Source organism: Lissotriton vulgaris, unplaced genomic scaffold, assembly GCF_964263255.1.
Source record: "Lissotriton vulgaris unplaced genomic scaffold, aLisVul1.2 SCAFFOLD_461, whole genome shotgun sequence".
Lineage (NCBI taxonomy): Eukaryota > Metazoa > Chordata > Amphibia > Caudata > Salamandridae > Lissotriton > Lissotriton vulgaris.
The window spans coordinates 629,737-648,618 of record NW_028254792.1 but is presented as its reverse complement, the minus strand read 5'-3'; the positions used below and the strand labels follow the sequence as shown (position 1 = coordinate 648,618).

General features: G+C 45.4%; 1 protein-coding gene across 2 annotated transcripts in view; it reads left to right on the top strand.

Annotated features, from left to right (window-relative positions):
• LOC147659414 (1-aminocyclopropane-1-carboxylate synthase-like protein 1) overlaps nucleotides 1–18,882 on the top strand; it is a 210,216-nt gene that overhangs the window by 83,424 nt on the left and 107,910 nt on the right. For both annotated transcript variants that reach the window (XM_086951760.1, XM_086951759.1), the window contains one exon: nucleotides 9,308–9,377. In XM_086951760.1, coding sequence (XP_086807886.1) covers nucleotides 9,308–9,377 — 70 coding nt within the window. The remainder of the gene's footprint in view (nucleotides 1–9,307; nucleotides 9,378–18,882) is intronic.

The window sequence follows — 18,882 nt, the reverse complement described above, 5'->3', positions numbered from 1 at the left end:
TTTGGGTAAGGCGGAGGTGGATGGGAAGGGAATTCCAGGTTATGGCCGCTAAGTGGGAGAAGAATCTTCCCCCCATGGTAGCTTTGTGGATGCGCGGCGAGGGCTTGGTTGGACGAACGCAGTTGGCGGGTGGGAATGTAGAAGGAGAGGCGCGAGTTGAGGCAGTCAGGACCAAGTTCGTAGAGGGCTTTGAGTGCGTGGGTGAGGAGTCGGAACGTAATCCTTTTGTTGACGGGGAGCCAGTGCAGGTCTTTCAGGTGATTGGAAATGTGGTCTGTGCGGGGGATGTCAAGTATGAGTCTGGCTGCGGCGTTTTGAATGCGTTGGAGTTTTTTCAGCAGTTTTGCGGTGGCGCCGGCGTAAAGAGTGTTTCCGTAGTACAGGCGGCTTGTGACCAGTGCGTTGGTGACTGTTTTTCTTGTTTCGGTGGGGATCCATCGAAATGTTTTTTTGAGCATGCGTAGGATGTTAAAGCATGAAGATGAGACTGCGTTGGCTTGTCTGGTCATCGAGAGAGATGAGTCCAGGATAATTCCCAGGTTCCGTGCGTGATCCGTCGATATGGGAGCTTTTCCTAGGGCCGTTGGCCACCAAGAGTCGTCCCAGGCGGAAGGGGATGTACCTACGATGAGGACTTCCGTTTTGTCCCAGTTTAGTTTCAGACAGCTGTGCTTCATCCACTCGGCTATTCTTTCATCCCTTCATGTAGGTTGGTTTTGGCGGTGATTGGGTCTTTGGTGAGTGAAAGGATCAGCCGAGTATCATCGGCGTAGGAGATAATGTTGAGGTTGTGTTGGCGAGCGATGGTTGCGAGGTGGCTCATGTAGACATTGAAGAGGGTAGGGCTGAGAGAAGATCCTTGAGGGAGGCCGCAGATGACTTCGGTGGCTTCTGACATAAAAGGGGGGAGGCGGACTCTCTGTGTTCTTCCAGCGAGAAATGAGATTATCCAGTCCAATGCTGTTCCTTGAATTCCGATGCTGCTGAGTCGTTGTATAAGGGTGCTGTGGCAGACTGTGTCGAAGGCTGCGGAGAGGTCCAGGAGGATGAGGGCGACTGTGTCTCCGTTATCCAGGAGTGTTCGGATGTCGTCTGTTGCAGCGATGAGGGCGGTCTCGGTGCTGTGTTTGGCTCTGAAGCCAGACTGTGAGGAGTCGAGTGATTTGTTGGTTTCGAGGAAGGCGGGGAGCTGATTGTTGACGGCTTTCTCAGTGACTTTGGCAGAGAATGGGAGGAGCGAGATGGGGCGGTAGTTTTTGAGTTCGGTGGGGTCAGCTGTGGGTTTCTTTAGAAGGGCGCTAAGTTCGGCGTGTTTCCATTTTTCTGGAAATGTGCCTGAGTTGAGGGAGCAGTTGATGATGTCTCAGAGATGGGGTGCGATAATTGGAGTCTGCTTTGTTGAAGATGTGATAAGGGCATGGGTCAGTAGGGGATCCTGAGTGGATGGAGTTCATTAGGCGTATGGTGTCTTCCGTGGTGATTGGGTTCCAGTTGAGAAGGTTATTCGGAGGAGGTATAGGTTCGGAGGTGAGAGTGGTTGACTGGTTTACAGGTTGGTTGTCAAAGCTGTTATGAATGTCGGCGATTGTGTGATGGTAGAATGAGGCGAGGGAGGCGCAGAGGGTTTGAGGGGGGGTGATGTCGTTGGAGCTGGCGGTGGGGTTGGTGAATTCTTTAATGATGTTGAAATGTTCCTTGCTGTTGTGGGCGTTGTTGTCTAGTCGGTCAATGAATGCTGATTTTTTGGCTGTCCGGATAAGTTGGTGGTGTTTGCGGGTGGCGTTTTTGAAGGCGGCTTGGGTGATAGTGTTTGGGTCTTTTTTCCAAGTTTTTTCAAGGGAGCGACAAAGTTTCTTGGATTTCTTAAGGTCATCATTGAACCAGGGGGCGTTCTTGCTTCCTTGTTTGATTTGATGTTTTTTCAGGGGTGCTAGTTTGTCGGCAGTTTGGGTTATCCATTGTGTGAGGTTGATTTGGGTTCGTCGAATAGGTAGGGTTTTTTTGAAGGAGCGAAGAGGAGATCTGGTCGATGGTGATTTTGTTCCAATTTCTTCGCAGAATTGGTTGAGGGTGGTTGTGGATCGTGGTCTTATTGTAACTGAAGTGGATGCAACTGTGATCCGACCAATGGAGAGCTGTGGTGTGATTGAAGGTGATATGCTTGCTTGAGGTGAGGATAGGGTCGAGTGTGTGTCCTGCGTAGTGGGTGGGGGTGTTCAGTTGTTTGCGTCCGAGATTGGCGAGATTATCCAGGAGGGTGGTAGTGTTCCTGTCGTTGCTCTTTTCTAGATGGAAATTGAGGTCTCCCAGTAGAATGTATTCTTCTGAGAGGAGGGCGTGTGGGGTGATGAAGTCAGTAATGTCTTCGATGAATTGTGTATGGGGTCCTGGGGGTCTGTAGAGGAGTGTGCCTCTGAGTGTGGTCTTGGGGTCGGTGTGGATCTGGAAGTGGAGGTGTTCGGCGATAGTGAGGTTGTCTTCTGAGCTGGTTGAGACGCAGATGGAGTTCTTATGGACGATGGCGATGCCTCCTCCTGTTTGCTTGGTGCGGTCCTTATGGATGATCTTGTAGCCGTCCGGAATGGCTATGGCATTGTCTGGAGCCGATGAGGCATTCATCCAGGTTTCTGTTAGGAAGGCGACGTCCGGGGAAATGGTGTCGAGTAGGTTCCAAAGGTTGATGGTGTGTTTGTGAACCGAGCGGGTGTTGAGAAGGATGCATTTTAGGTGGTTGGAGGCGGGTCTCTGTTTGGTGTTTGTAGATTTGGTGTGGGTCTTGATGGAGTCGTACTTGCAAGAGAGGCAAGTGAAGGGTCCATGGGTGTGTCTCGAAACGGTTTGGGCACAGTTAGGGAGTCGGCCAGGGTTAAGTGCTAAAAGAGTGGATGAGTCGTAAGTAATGCGGGAGGGCTGGGAATAGCGGGGACCAGAGGGTCTGGCGCTGGGCGCGGTCCAGGCGCGGACGGGCGTAGACAGGCTTACCTTTGGCGCACATTCGGCGCGACCGCTGCGCGTGGATGCTGCGCGTAGGTCCATCGGTCTGAAATGGAAAGTGGAGGGGGCGGAGCGTGGGAGGGGCAGCTGGGAGGCGGGGCGCGGGGAGGAGACACAGTCCACGAGTGACCAGACACAAAATGGACGGACTTAAAACGAAACTGGGAATGAATGAATACAAAAAATAAACAAACAGGCAATGTAGCGCAATATGCTATGCAAATAAATTAACACAAACGATACCAGGCGCTATGCTCGCCTCTAGGCGCTCAGGAAATGCAGGCGACGTCGGAGCGCGCTCACCCAGGCAGGCAATGGGTGTCAGGAGCAGTAACTGGGGCAGGCAGTCGGCAATACGAGCACACTCTGCAGGAGGAGGAGAGCAATCAGCCAGGAGATCGTGGCGGGGATCGTGGGGGAGCGACCGCTATGGAACTAGTCCAGCTGGTCACGACCCTATGCCTGGCTCAGAATCTCAGGATTCAATCCGGAGATACAGACCACCATTCTCAATCAGACAGTCAACCCTGATCATCTCTTTGGCCCTGAGGTGGACACCACCTTGGAAAAAATCAAGCAGGACACTGACACTGCTAAGTCCATGGGGCCTCTGCAGTCCCATCAGTTCAGGGGTGGTTCTTTTCGTCGCTCAAGCACTAGAGGTGTTTCCAGAGGCCAGCTCTCCCAAACTACACAGTACTATAAAGGCGGCACGCAGACCACATACACCAAACAGAGTCGAGGTGGATATCGTGGCAACAGCGCCAAAGGCAGAGGTCGTGGAAACAACAACTCAAGATCCTCCGCCACTAACAAACAGTAACGCCTTGTCACTGCCCCCCGACCACACAACACCTGTCGGGGGGAGACTTCAACAGTTCCTGCCGGTCTGGAAGTCCATCACCACAGACAGGTGGGTCACACAGCTTATACAGTACGGTTATTGTCTGGAGTTAACATCCACTCCACCCAACATACTCCCAAGACACCGTCCTATGTCCGCCGAGCATTTGCACTTATTGCAGCAGGAGGTCCTCGTCATGCTGCAAAAAGGGGCAATCGAGCTTGTGCCTGCGGAAAAAAGAGGCACAGGAGTTTACTCACTGTACTTCTTGATACCAAAAAAGGACGGGTCCCTCAGACCCATACTGGACCTCAGACCCCTCAATCAGTACATTCTGTTGGAGCACTTTCACATGCTAACAGTGCAGCAAGTCCTACCGTTGCTCAGTCAGGGAGAGTTTCTCACAACTTTAGATCTGAAAGATGCGTATTTTCATATTCCGCTGCACCCGTCATAAAAAAATACCTCAGGTTCACCATCTAAAATCAACATTACCAGTTCAAGGTTCTACCTTTCGGAGTCACCACAGCACCCAGGGTGTCTACGAAGTGCCTGGCGACAGTGGCGGCACACCTACGGAGACAGAACATTCAAGTCTACCCTTATCTGGACGACTGGCTAATCCAGGCAAAGTTGGCCCAGCAGTGTGCCGGCCACATGTCCCACACCATTCACCTTCTTCACGATCTGGGATTCTCACTGAATTACCCAAAGTCCCACCTGCAACCCGCCCGCATACGGCAGTATCTGGGTGCGACGATAGACACTCTGGCAGCCACAGCGCAGCCGAATTCAGTGAGGGTCAACAGCATTCAATCGCTGATACAAAAATTCAGACCTTAACACTCGCTTCCAGCGCGAGTGTTCATGCAGTTGATTGGCATGATGGCCTCCTGCATCTCAATAGTCCCGCATGCGATACTACATATGCATCCGCTTCAGGAGTGCTTAGCACGTCAGTGGACCCAGACTCACGGACAGTTGAAAGACCTAGTGTTGGTGAGCGGTCGGGCATACATCTTTCTGCATTGGTGGAATCCACGAAACCTTTGCAAGGGACGACCCGTTCCAAGAGCCTGTGCCACAGATAATCCTGACGACGGACGTTTCTCTCCAGGGATGGGAGCTCATGTACTCCACTACACTGTGCAGGGACTATGGACACCATAGCAAAGCAAGATGCACATCAATGTTCTAGAACTGATGCCGATCTTCATGGTACTGAAGGCCTTCAAAGTACATCTGTGTAACAAGATCGTGTTGATCTGGACGGACATCATGACGGCCATGTACTACATTCAGAAACAGGGAGGAACACAATCTCCACAGTTGTCTCATCTGGCTCAGAGCATGTGGAAGTGGGCCATTCAGAGAAACATCTTCCTCATGGCAGAACACCTCCCAGGCAAGGACAATCAGATGGCGGACCTGCTCAGCAGGTACAGCCACCAAATGCACGAGTGGGAGATACATCCATCAGTACTCCACCCGTACTTCCAAAAGTGGGGTCATCCAGAGATAGACCTGTTCGCCACAAAGGAGAACGCAAAATACCGTAGTTTTGCCGCCAGGTTTCCACACCCACAATCGCAAGGCTATGCAATATGGATGAACTGGTCAGGCAACTTTGCGTACGCTTTTCCCCCAGCACCTCTAATACCGCTGGTGGCACGCAAGCTCAAGCAGCACTCGATGACTCTCATCCTGGTTGCTCCAATGTGGGCTCGCCAACCATGGTACACCACCTTTCTGGAACTGTCCGTGGTACCGCATCAAAGGCTGCGCCTCACACCCAGGCTTTTGACGCAGAGCCATGGCGACATTCAGCATCCAGATCCGCAACAGCTAAACCTGGCATTCTGGTTCCTGAGGTCCTAGAGTTTGGCTACCTCGGCTTACCTCCTGACTGTATTGACATCATCCGGGAGGCAAGGAAGCCCACCACCAAGGCATGCTATGCGGCGAAGTGGAAGCGGTTTGTCATTTATTGTGCGGACCACAACATTAACCCGCTGGATGACTCTATTCAAAACATCATTTGTTATCTCTTACATCTGTACAAATGTAATCTGGCCTATGCTTCCATTCGTATACATTTTTCCGCAATGGCTGCTTATCTCCAAAATAGACCTTTTACTTTTCAGAGTGCCTGCTATGAAAGCCTTTCTGTAGGGACTCAAACGAGTCATTCCTCCGAGGACGCCACCAGCTCCCGAGTGGAACCTCAATGTAGTCCTCACCAGGCTGATGGGTCCACTATTTGAACCACTGCATTCCTGCAAGATTCAGTTCTTGACTTGGAAAGTGGCTTTCCTTATAGCGATCATGTCGCTACGATGAATTAGTGAACTCCAGGCACTAACTATCCAAGAGCCATTTATTCAAATTCATGCTAACAGGGTGGTGCTTCGCACTAACTCTAAATTCCTACCTAAGGTAGTATCTCAGTTCCATATCAACCAGACTATAGAACTACCTGTGTTCTTCCAAAATCCAGAGTCACTTGCGGAGAGAATGCTCCACACACTTGACGTCAAGAGGGCCCTAATGTACTACATTGATAGGACCAAAGATTTTCGGAAGACTAAACAACTCTTTGTTGTTTTTGCCCCACAACACAAAGGTAACCCTATTTCCAAGACAGGTATAGCCAGGTGGTTCGTTAAATGCATTCAGATCTGCTATCAGAAAGCCAAGCGCACTCTCACCATTCCACCGCGGGCCCACTCCACCCGGAAGTTGGGGACCTCCATGGCTTTCCTTTACAGGCAGCTCATGACGGTGGGGTTCCGTCACGAGCACAGCTGCGCCGCGCTCACCCCACACCCCCATCTCCCAACGCCGCAATTCGCGCCGTGGCCAAGGGGTTAAATAAATGTAAGATGCTTATTACTGATTCACGAATAGAGGATGTAAGAAAACAAGACTTTTTCCAGATGCCCTCTACTGTTTGCCTCTATTTGAACTACTAGATGCTTTTTTCGACTCTGACAGAGCAGTAAAGCCTGCAGTAGCATTGCTCACTCCCAAAAACTGATATGTATGAATTGGTAACCCTGATTAGCAAAGGACTTAAACGGCCTTATAAGTCCCTAGTATATGGTACGAGTGGTACCCAGAGCAGGGGTGTTTAAGGGGTCACCGGGGCCTGAAGCCCTGTTTGTGATCCGAGTAAACTACTGACAGCAGGCCTACCATTACAGACTGCTGAAGCATTGTAAACAGTTCGAACTCAACTTTACCCTCACTATGTGTGGCAAAGTCGATGTACTATTTTTAATATAAATGCCAGTCACCTCTAAGGGATGCCTCCTAAGCCTAAGAGGCAGTGTGCATTATGTTAAAGGTGTGGACATGTAAGTGCAGGCTTTATTCCCCCTATAAGTGGCCTTTACCATTAAAGAACACTATAGGTGACAGACAGTCCATAGGATAACATGGGTTGGTAAAAGGGCAAGCCTGAGGTTGGCAGCTCCATTATGGTACCACCTAATGATGTCACGTTTGGTACCAAACAACGTGCCCTCTCACCCCTGACATGAATTTCATATTGAGGACATTGTGGCTTGCACATAGGTGGCTGCCTCGAAGGTTGCCTACATGCTTCTCTGTGCTCTGGCTCACAACCCGCATTTGCTACTGCTACAACAGGATTCTGACTTTCTGCAAGGCAGTGTGTCCACTCACACGAGTCGGAAACAAAGGCCTGGACAGGAAGGAGGTCACACCTCCTCCCTCCCTCCCAGGAAGGTTATTGAGGTGGCATATCAAGGTGGTGATCTTCAAAGGCAACAAAGTCTCGGATATACTTCAGGGCAGACCCCAAAGGAGGAGAGAGCCCTCCCCTGGGCACATATGCACCTATGCAGGTGGGAAATTACATATGCAGTAGGTATACATACCAAGAAGGCTAGCCACACCCCTAGGATGGCCTGCTTGGTCTGTACAGCTAAAGAAGACTTCTGCTATTTTTAAAGTGGTAGAAATAGTGACTTCTGGGTAGAAAAGGTGACCTACACCCCGGATGTAGTCCCCTGAGAGGCGTACTAGCTGCAGAGACCAGCAGCCCATTGTCTACTTGCACCCACACTACTAACTCCCCATAATCTAGAATTTAAGGGACACTCCTGTCACTACAACATCAGTTCTGAAACAACTTGCATCGAAGAGGACTCAGTAGAGTCCTGTGTCTGTGAACAGAGGACTTTGCACAAACCAAAAGAGGGATGCTCTGTCCCTTTGGCTACACTTCTATAGCTGCTTGATCGAGACTAGTCCTAGGCTAAAGCTTGTTTCCCCAGACAGAGGGACCCCTGCGAGAGTCTGAAGCACCCTCAGACTTCCCTGGACTAGTGGCGCTAGTCCCCTGCAAACTGCACTCAGTGCTGTATCGAGAGGGAACACCATCCAACCTTCGTATGATGTCAGCAACTGCCCTGTTGTGTTTCTTGCATCTTGTTCCCTGCAACACTGTGTAAGCGGTAAAAGCAGCTTCCCTCGCGGAGCCCGTACAGCACCGACGACAGCCAGGACAACTCAGCACCTGGGCTCCATGTGCCAGGGAAAAGTGAACTGACTGTAGTGGCCTGGTCCAGGAACCCACATGACCTTTACCCTCTGTGGGTTATACGCACTCCATCTACAAATGAATGATAGTCTCTATCACTTTTTCTCATTGACCGCAATGGAAAATCTCGGCAATATTGAACTGTTGTGATTTTTGTTTTCTTCTAAAATCCATGACTCCAGTTATGTGCATGCTGTTCCTTTTGTTTTGTTGTGTAAAGTAAGATAAAAATGCCCTTTATTTTTATAAAATTGTCTCGCATTTCTGTTATGTTGTGTCAATTACTTACCGCCCATGTTGTTGCTCTGAAATGCTTAACACGTGTTCCTCTAGTAAAGCTTGACTGCTCTTTGCCAATCTACCAGGACTGAGCTAAGGATTTGTTATTTTGAACCCAAGGACCATCTTTGGGATATTGTGATAGTATTAAATGGTGAAGCACAACCAACCACACCATATAATACTCCACCTTTCTACGGTGGAGACAATGAAAACCCTTTTTGATGAAATTCTAAAAAGGTTTACCTACAACAAACCATGATTAATAATATTTCTGTGTTAAACTAAAAGATTTGAAAGTGTCTTCCTTTGCTGATCGTTTGGTTTATCAACGTCTGTTGTCCATTGACCCCTTGGAGGTTGATTCCATGGTTCTCTAGAGGGCCTCTCGAGCTCCACTAATTGGAAAATAAACACTGTTATGAAAATGTACCTGGTGACACTGCTTGGGTAGGAGGCCAGGCAAGTGAATGTTCATGTTAAGTTTATCTCCGTTTGTCAGCTAATTTGGGAGAACGGTCGGTCAAACATGAGACAATGTTTAAAAAAATATTATTTAAAGTTATAGCAATGAAGAGTATCAGATGTGCTACTCACTCCCTAACTTTTCGATTTCCTTGCAGTGTAAGGGAAGAGGTGGCCCGCTTCCTGACATATTACTGCAAGGCGCCTGTTCAACTGAATGCGGAAAATGTGAGTTATTTGTTAAGTCTCTGTACAGATTGTTTCCCAGGAGTCCTTATAGTTTCATGTGCCTCACGTGTATGTCCCCTTTCATCTTATGTAATATTTTTTTAAAGTCTCACTTGTGTGATGTTTTTCAAATTCACTCTGGGTATTGTCAGCAGAGCTCTTGTAAACACCTGGATTACTTCCCACAAACTTGTGAATGAATGAATGACTACTTTCCCACCACAAAGGAATCTGTACTATCCATGCCCTTCTGTTTTATTTTGGATCACAAAGATGTTCTGTGTTGCAGAGTCATGCAGTCTCAAACTTCCGCCCCTTCAGTCCTCTGATTACACTGCCCCAGAGTGAAGTGCCCTAGTATTTAAAATGCTTAGAAACTTAATCTGTAAGAAGCCCAGATTAATTTTCTCCCTTCTCTAGCGCAGCCTGCTGCCACTGCAACGCTCCTGTCAGCTCATTTCTTTTATTTCTTCTCTGCGCAGAGTAAGATCATGATGTTTGTGCTGCTGCTAAAGTGTAAATTGTAAGCAAGTGCTGTACACATATTTCTGTCTTTTATTCCCCATTGCCTTTCTTATTTTACCTGTAATATGCGTTTCAGACCAGACTTCAAAAATTGTCAATGTTTTCAGTTTCAGGTTCCCAAGTATGTTATTTCACACATGGTGTCCCATCCCTACTCAGAGCCTCTTTAGGCACTAGGGGCCCGATGTAGGTGGCCAATACCGGTCGGAAGCGGCCGAATTCGGCCGTTTCGGACCAGTATTTGGCCTTTTGAGATGTGGGGAACCTTTTTTTTGTCCGATTCGGTATTTTACCAATTCGGTAAAATTACCGAATTGGAAAAATACAGAATCGGTAAGTTTACCGATTTCAAAAATTCGGGATGTAGGTGGGACTACTTTCAGTCCCACAGGCCCTTCAGATTCGGTATTTTAACACCCAATCCAATTGGGTGTTAAAATACCGAATCTAGGTGTGCATGCACATGTGTGCATGCACACCTATGCCATGTGACAGACAGACATGCCCTTAGGGCATGTCTGTGTGCCACATGGCACACAAGCCAGTATTGGGGGTGCTAGAGAGTGTCAAAGTGACACCCCCTGCACCCTTGCAGAAATCGGTATTTACCGAATCCTTCCGATTCGGTAATTTTTAAAATAAAATTACCACTTCTTAAATACCGATTCGGTATGAATCGGTATTTAAGAAGTGGTAAAAAAGATTTACCTACATCGGGCCCTAGAAGGCTTGCTGTGATATACACTATAGCGGGCGGACATTTTGTCCATTTGGTGAGGAAATAAAATGTGAGATGCTTTTTCTTCTGACTTTGGATTCTGCCATATATATGTTTAGCTCCATGTTGAGACGTCTAGTATACGCTACAGTGTGTCCTTAGGGGATAGAAAGAATTGCATTTCAGTCTTGGTAGTAGAATAAACAAAAGAGCTATTGCCACCAGTTTTCCTTCTGCAACAATGAATCCTCTCCAGTATTCCACATTTTCAATAGATTAAGAGTAGCTCTCTCTTTAATGAGAGGTGGACATGGTAGAAAAGTCACTAGATTCAGCTGTTGTTTTGGGGTCCAACCAGTAATATTCTGAAGGAAGTATGGCTAGATTTCCAAGTGACTACCTTGGAAGCTTCCAATCTTGGTACAGATGCCAGAAATGCTACAGTTGCTGCGTTATCAGATGCAGAGGTGCTCTTTGGCATCCTGCCCTAGTCTAATCAATTAGCTTGATGCTAAGCAGATTGTGGTCTACTTTAGAGCTAGAGAAGGTGGTGCACACACTCCAAAATAATCCAAAGGTATGAAGAAACTTAAATAGTTAGTTAAGTTTATGCATGCAGCAGTGTATCGCTTTCTGATCAAAAAGTGTCAATGAAAAAATGAGGAGCGTCACCCCAGGAGTAACGTCCTCTTAGTGCACAGCAAGATATCCAACAAGGTAACGCCTCCCGAATGCATAGCAAGATATCCAATAAGGTAACGCCTCCCGAATGCATAGCAAGATATCCAACAAGGTAACGCCTCCCGAATGCATAGCAAGATATCCAATAAGGTAACGCCTCCCGAATGCACAGCAAGATATCCAATAAGGAGTACTTCGGTGTTATTCCAATTCAATGAATGTAAAAACGCCTGTTGATTCCCAGTTTAAATGTATTTATCAATGTTTCAGTTCTCAGATCTTCAAGCGTGACAATGAATGTCATTCCATTTGAATATGCTCGTTGCATCAATTGATCTTAGACAAATCTTGCTGCTTGGGCAGTCCCTATGCATTTCGGGCAAGCAAAGCCATTCATTAGGGAAATTAGATCTATAAGGTAATGAAGTGAAAATGGGCTGGCGAGTAAGGAATTGTTATTATGTAGGTTATCAGTCAGTCTTTTGTCTCCAGGTGAAACCAAAATGCACAACTGAGTGGAATAACACTGGACTACCCCTGATTGGGTATCTTGCTGTGCCTTCAGGGGACATTACCCCAAGGGTGACCCTCCTCCTTATTTTTCTCTTTTTGAGCTGCTATATTTCCACACTGCTTGTCCTCTAGCTTAAGACGCCAAAAGTGGTCTAGAAATGTTTTATTATTTTATCTACTCATCCCTCGATACCATCTTCTACTATCCTGGTCCCGTAGTTTGGAATGTTAATTATCTGATTTCAGTGGAATTCTGATTCCATGGGAAAAAATGAAATGTATTCACAACGCTGCTTTATAACTTTGGGAGACCATGATTAGTCTGTGAATGTATAGGGCCAGGCTTTGTACCATCTACTGAGCAGATGGTATTACCAATTAGTAGCTTAATTCATTCTTAGCTACATGCAGAACGTTTAGGGCAAGAAGACATTGATTAATACCACTGGTCCCCCAGGGCCCCATATGATATTTCACAGCAGTGGAATTACCCACTTTTTCCCTTTGTAAATATGACAACAAGTCAAACAGTTATGACATTATCTGAGTTCGTTTGCAGGAGTGGAGGGTGGAGGGGAAGGAGGGGGAGGGAGGAGGGGGTTGACTCGGAGCTTTCAGCCCATAGTGCAGAGTTTCTGCTAAGACCCCCAATCACTCACAATAGTCGAACTAGCCAGCCCATATAAGGTAAAGGAAAACTGGTCCAAAATTCCCGGCATCCAAGTGGTGGATAAGGCACAAGGCACAATTGAGAGTGGACCAGATGAAGTAGCAGGAGTTCATGGTGGGAACCCTGGATGGTCAAATTCTGGTCTGGTACCAACAGTGGGCCCCAAAGAGATCAGAAATGCTGTAGTTTGGTGTCTTTGGAAGGGGTGTCAAGATTGAACTTTTTTGGTGCCACCTCCAGCATGGATGTCACTTACTGGTTCCTACCATCAATTGTATTGTAATTGCATTTATATAGCGTTTACTACCCCTGACGAGGCGTCAGGGGTAGTAAACGACGGCGAGTAGCACACTACTCCGGGACCCATAGAGGATTAGTATTGAATTAGTATAGTGAAACATGCATGTACATTTTAAGTAGTGGATAGGTTAGTCAGTTATTTGGATTTGGAATGATAGCAGAAGGATAGGGGAGGACAAAGGTTTGTGTTTATATACCGCTTGTTGACGCACGCTATTCAGGAAGCCTACATAGGATTAGTGGTGAATTAATATGGTGAAATATGAAGTAATTTCAGTGGTGGATATTAGTCAGACACTTGGAGTGAGAAGGATAGCGGAGGGATAAAAGGGGAAGAAAGATTCGCATTCATATAGCATTTGTTACCCCTATTGGGTGTTGAAGCGCTTTTCTGGCGAGTAGCACGCCACTCCGGAACCCATAAAGGATTACTGTTAAAAATTAGTATAGTAAAAATATGAAGTAATTTGAGTAGTGGATATGTTATTCAGTTATTTGGGTAGTATATTAGTATATTAGTATAGTTTAATATAGAATTTTAGAAGTGAACATGTTAGTCTGTTAATTTTGATCGAAAAGGATAGTGGAGGGATAAAACAGTGAAGGATTTTTTATTTTTTTTATTTTAGGTCTTAACAGTAGGAGGAGGCTTTTGGATGAGTAAAAAGGGGTTTTGGAGGGGAGGAGTCAGAGGGAAGAGTTTAGAAAGGTTTGTTTTAGGGGATCGGTATAGTAAAAAGAGGTGTGTCAGATGATGCAAAGAGGGGTAGAGTAGGAGAGAGTCTAGAAAGGTTTATTTTGGCGATCATAGTAGTGGTATGGGATTTGGGATAAATGAGAGAGTGAATATAGAGAATATATTGATAGATGTATAGGATGAGAGATAGGGTATTACATTGGAAGGAGTAGTAGAAGAAGTTTGAGATTAATCAGAAGGTTTGGCTAGAAGATATATTTAGCGTAGTCTAGGCTGAGAAATAGGGTAGTGCATTGGAAATGCTAAAGTAGAAGAAAGTGATAAATATATAGATCCATAATTTCACTGAAAGCATATAGATACATAAAGGAGGTAAGTATATGTAGATTAAAGATATTGATATAGGAGGGAAGCACCAGTTTATGGTTGGAGTCCTTGCATACCTTAAAATGTTGATGCACCAGGAAGTGTGTGTCACAGGACGATGTTCAAAATGGTCATGGAAACACGGCAATCCGCTGCAGCCAACTGAACCCCTAATATACAGTTAGATTGGAAAATGTGTCAGACTTAAAATAGTACACTATAGATCTCACCTAATTTGACAGGGCAAGGGGCAACTGGTACCATCTTTGGCCCAAAGACCTCATTAGTCTTCATGTCTTGCAGATTTAACCAAGGTTGTCTGCTTTTAGGCCCTGGTGCTCCTGGTCAGGCTTACCTTGCGATGTCCTACATACACTTCTCAGTCAGTAACATCTTATGCTTTTTTCCAGTCCAGGACAGCACCACTGCTATCTTGGTCCGGCCGATCCAGCTCCGCCCCAGATACAGCTTCCCCAGAGTACTGGCTGTAGTTCTCCTAGCTGGGGCTACATAGCTTGATTTGACTTGCTTAGAGAGTCATTTTTAATTTCAAACTAGAGGCATATATGGGAAGGCAGATGCAAATACTAACTGTGGCATGTTAAAATCCGTATTAAAATCGCGAGCACATAGTCCTTGGAGGGGAGGAGACAGCATCAGATGTTCAAAGGGAATACAGGTTGAAGTGACACAGTGCAGACTTTCAGAGCTTTGTCTCCTGTCTCTGCTGGTCACTCTTTTATTCTAGGGCAGAGAGCTGGCCTTCCATCAAGGAAAAATGGATGACTAGGTCTAGTCTGTTCCTAAGTCCAAGGTAATGTTACGATTCGTCTGGCCTTGTATTTGACCATTCTCAGTTCCATCCTATAGAATAGACCGTTGACCTCTAATTCCTTCTCTCTTGCATGCGGAGTACCACCTGGCTCGTAGAAATAGAACAAGACTTATAAACTAGGGCTAGATGGCCTCATGAGACTTTGCGTGGTATTGGGGGTTTTCTTCCTGCTCAATGCGGCAACGGTTTCTGCAAGACCCAGTAGGCTGCCTTCCTCTTAACGCGTCTCCGACGTGGCTCATGAGGTCATCTAGCCCTAGTTTATAAGTCTTGTTCTATAAACGCCAATTGAGCGCAACAGACTACATTTCTAAACACTATTACGTACATTACACCTAATTTTAAATATTTTTTTATAGGGTTCACTTTTACACCTACATTACATGTGAGTAAGGTGAGGATAGTTGTGCATATCCTCGTCCTGAAGAAGGAGTTTTCACACTCCGAAACATGTCGACGCACTTTCTGAGGTTGATGTACCCTAATACACAGTAACAACCTCATTCTGCACCCCTTTTAACGAAACCAGCCGAGGGCTTAATACATTTTATTTTTCTACCTACGAGCCAGGTATCTTTTAACCATCACATTTCACCACCTCACCACTCACACTTAATTTCCTCACACACACCAACACATAGTACACTTTAAGTGCTCCTACGTAGTCGTGAGTCGTAGCACACCGCATCCCTTAGAGGGGTGCGAAGACCCCAATGATGAAGCATGACACCAAGGGGTCTGTTGGTGTGTGAGGGGTATTCAAAACAACACTGTGTGCTTCCCACCATTGTAGGGACCACTACCACTACCAGAGTGGACTCCATTTTGTTTATGTATATCGTGAAATTAGAGCACTAGCAGGAATCCTGGGCCAAGCACTAGTGGGGTATGTTTAAAATCCATATATTTTCAAAAATCCAGTACACAACATGGCATTGACTGCAGCATAGGGGCCAGCACCATATGATTGAAGGGGATGTGGATTTGAGAGGTAAACTGCAAAGGTCCTATAAAGAATCTCTGGTGTTTCCAGGTAGCTCCAAGTACAGCACAAAAGTGAAAGCCACAGATGGACACAATGTGTGTATTCATTAAGGCACAGTGCAGGCAACTGTACACTGTCACGGAATAGATCTAAGTTGTGAAATCGATTCTGGTCACTCCTTGCCCAGAAGCAGGGATCTGTCCTAGTAGGATGTGATTATGGATTAGCCCATCTCTCCCAGATGGGCAACAGAGCTTGGCAAGGGATGTTATACGTAGGTTGTCGCATCTACAGAGAAAGCCTCCCAAAAAATCTGTTTTTCACAACACACAGACTCCCATGATGTAACACACTACCACAACCTGTGTATCACTTGTAGCATGCCGACTATGGGAAGTCCAGAGCCCTAATGTAAGAGGAACAGACTTTAGATAACAATTTAAGTAGACCATCTGAAGGCATGCAGCTTAAATGTCCTGTGCCCTACCATATGTTAAGCTTCTTGCTCCTGCCCCTCTCCCCGTACCCTTCTGAGTGGACCGAAATTGCTATTCACTTTGTTTGGGAGTACATTTTGGTTGTACTTCCTATCCATCGTACCTTTGTTCTCTGTTTGAGTAGCAAAAATAAAACTGGAGTATTATTAATGATTCAAAGTTGTCCAGTTCCAAGGGGAGAACGTTATAGCAGACCAGAAAAACCAGGTGGGGGCTGCACCTTTTCATCTGTTCAAGGTGATTCATCTCATCAGACACCAAATGGAAAGCCACTTCCACCAACAGCAGGTTCCAGTTAAAGAATGTCTGTGGTCTTTGAAATCTTCACTAACCCCTCTCATACGTTAGGGTGCCTGTGCTATAGTTTTCAACAGGCAAATCTTTGAGGCCATTCAGGGCCAGGTTGTAATGACCTATCTCACCGCACATTTTTTTGAGGTCAATTTTCGTAACTGACATAGAGAGAAAAACAAGTGGAGCTGTATTGGAACGAAATTTGCCCGGTAAACTTAGAGGCAGTCAAGATCTATTGACTTGGTTGTTTTGAAGTTTGGATTGTCATCCTGAACAACGAGAAGGGGTGAGAAATGTAGAGAACCTGTAGAAAAATATCCAGTATCGGATTATCGAAAAGACATACCTCATCATCCTCGTTTGTGGAAGCTTTGATGCAGAATTTAGCTTATTTTAGTTTGCATCAAATAGATCAATTTTACCTCTGACCATCACAGGAAAGGACTAGATTATGCTAGATAAAGCCCCCTGCAAGATTGCTGTGCCAGTCAAGCACTCTGTGTGCACCCTGCAAGTCAAAAGTATGAATATTGGCTATGTTAACCCAGCATTTTATGCTTATTGTGATACTTTGAACAATACTAAAGCTGATTATATGCAACGTGCAAAAATGTTTAGTATTGAGGTAATATGTGCATCATAAAAAAATGATTTTTTTTCCACCTGTCTGGTGTATGTGTGCTAAAGAGGGCCCATCTTTAGCACACATTCAGGAAACCTAGATTATGTTGTTTTGTTAATTGAATAAAAGATTTCAGCTTTGCTTGGATTTCTTTTGACAAGGCAAGCAACCTGTTTCTTCCCTGCTTTCTTTTGCAGAATAGTCCGGTTTTAGGAGGAATGCATCCATTGAAGGGATCTGAGTTTGACCCTAAGGCCACTGGTTCAAATTCTGGTGTGTCCACTGAGTCTTTAGTCCTCCAAAGGTTGAATATATGTATGTGTTCAATATGAGATTTTGTTGTCTGTTTTGAATTAGAGTGGATTTGTGATTAGAAACCGACATTCTGGATTGAAGGTCTATGCTTTGGTGGTCCTTGACTCCAGACATTTTATGTGGTATATATTGTTTCTCCCTGGGCACATAAGTTATAACTACACACTCTAGGAGTGCCAATATTTTAGAATCCAGAACAGCAGAGACTGGGGTGGTAGTACTGTGTCACTGCTTTCCTTAAAGTGGAACAGATGTGTTTGTTTATCACACAGATACCAAAAAACATTATTGAAGTACTTTACCTTGTCATACCCTGCTAATCCTGCATTAAACTTATCAACCTTCTCTTGTAATAACAGTCCTCAAATTTGAGGTACAATTTTTGTTGGGCCATCAGTGACTTGCTTTGAACTAAGAAGGTGTTCTATTTATGCGGAGTCTCTGTTTCTAAACAGACAAGCGTCACAGCCTCTAGCCCGTTTCAATTCACTGCCCATAATCTGGACAGAGCATTATTGAATACAAAGACAAGACCCTCCTGGCGAGTTGTAGGTTGATTGGGTGGCTCTGTAATAGCAACCTTTCTTTGGGCACTTGGATTCAAAAGAGTTGGTATTTCTGATTTCTACACAAGTTCAAGTTCAAAGAATCTTTATTCTGTTCAAGGTAAACCATAAAGACAATAAAAGGATAAAGACAGGCAAAGCCAGCAATACAGTCATTAAAATCCAATTAGTTAAAAATAGAATGAAATTCAAGATAAAATTAAATGACTCAGTACATTTAAAGGCAATCAGTACAGTTTGTTCTTTCCCTATCATATAGCAATAGATCAACAGAAATGACTCATACATATTAAAAACAATTAGTTTCCCCACCCTCTTGTATTTGATTCAGAGCTGCAATTAAAAATTAAAAATCATTTGACAAACCGCATCAGATTGTTACAACTGCAAGTACCCCATAGTCTCCCTGTATTTTAGAAACGGGATTTTTCTTCTTGAAATTGGTTTTAAAATGTGACTTTAAATCTTTTCTTGTACAGACTTTAGAGGGATAGGAAACCAAGTACTGGGCCATTCCAAGCAAAATTCTTTTTAGGTAAAATTTTGCCTGCGAGGTGCCTTGAGCAGATACCCCTCAATGAAAGTGGTGATAAGCAGAAGAAAATATGCTTCAACTGATTTCTTTTCAACATCCCATCTTTCCTCTGTGAAGCACTTTAGTAATTCTGCTTTTACTAATTGCTTATCTGATTTTGTGATCTTCTGACAAGTTAATACATTCCAAAATGACAGTGTGTGTCAAGGATGCCTCAGGGCTAAACCAGTTAGGTACCATAACAAAGTAGGCGCCATTCCTAGATGGTACCCTAAGAATTGCAAACCTTGTTCTTCATGTGAAATAACAGCAGGCATGGTAGCAGGAAGAGACAACAATCCACGCAATAATCTACTTTCGCCTGTCTGTAGATGTGAATGGTTAAT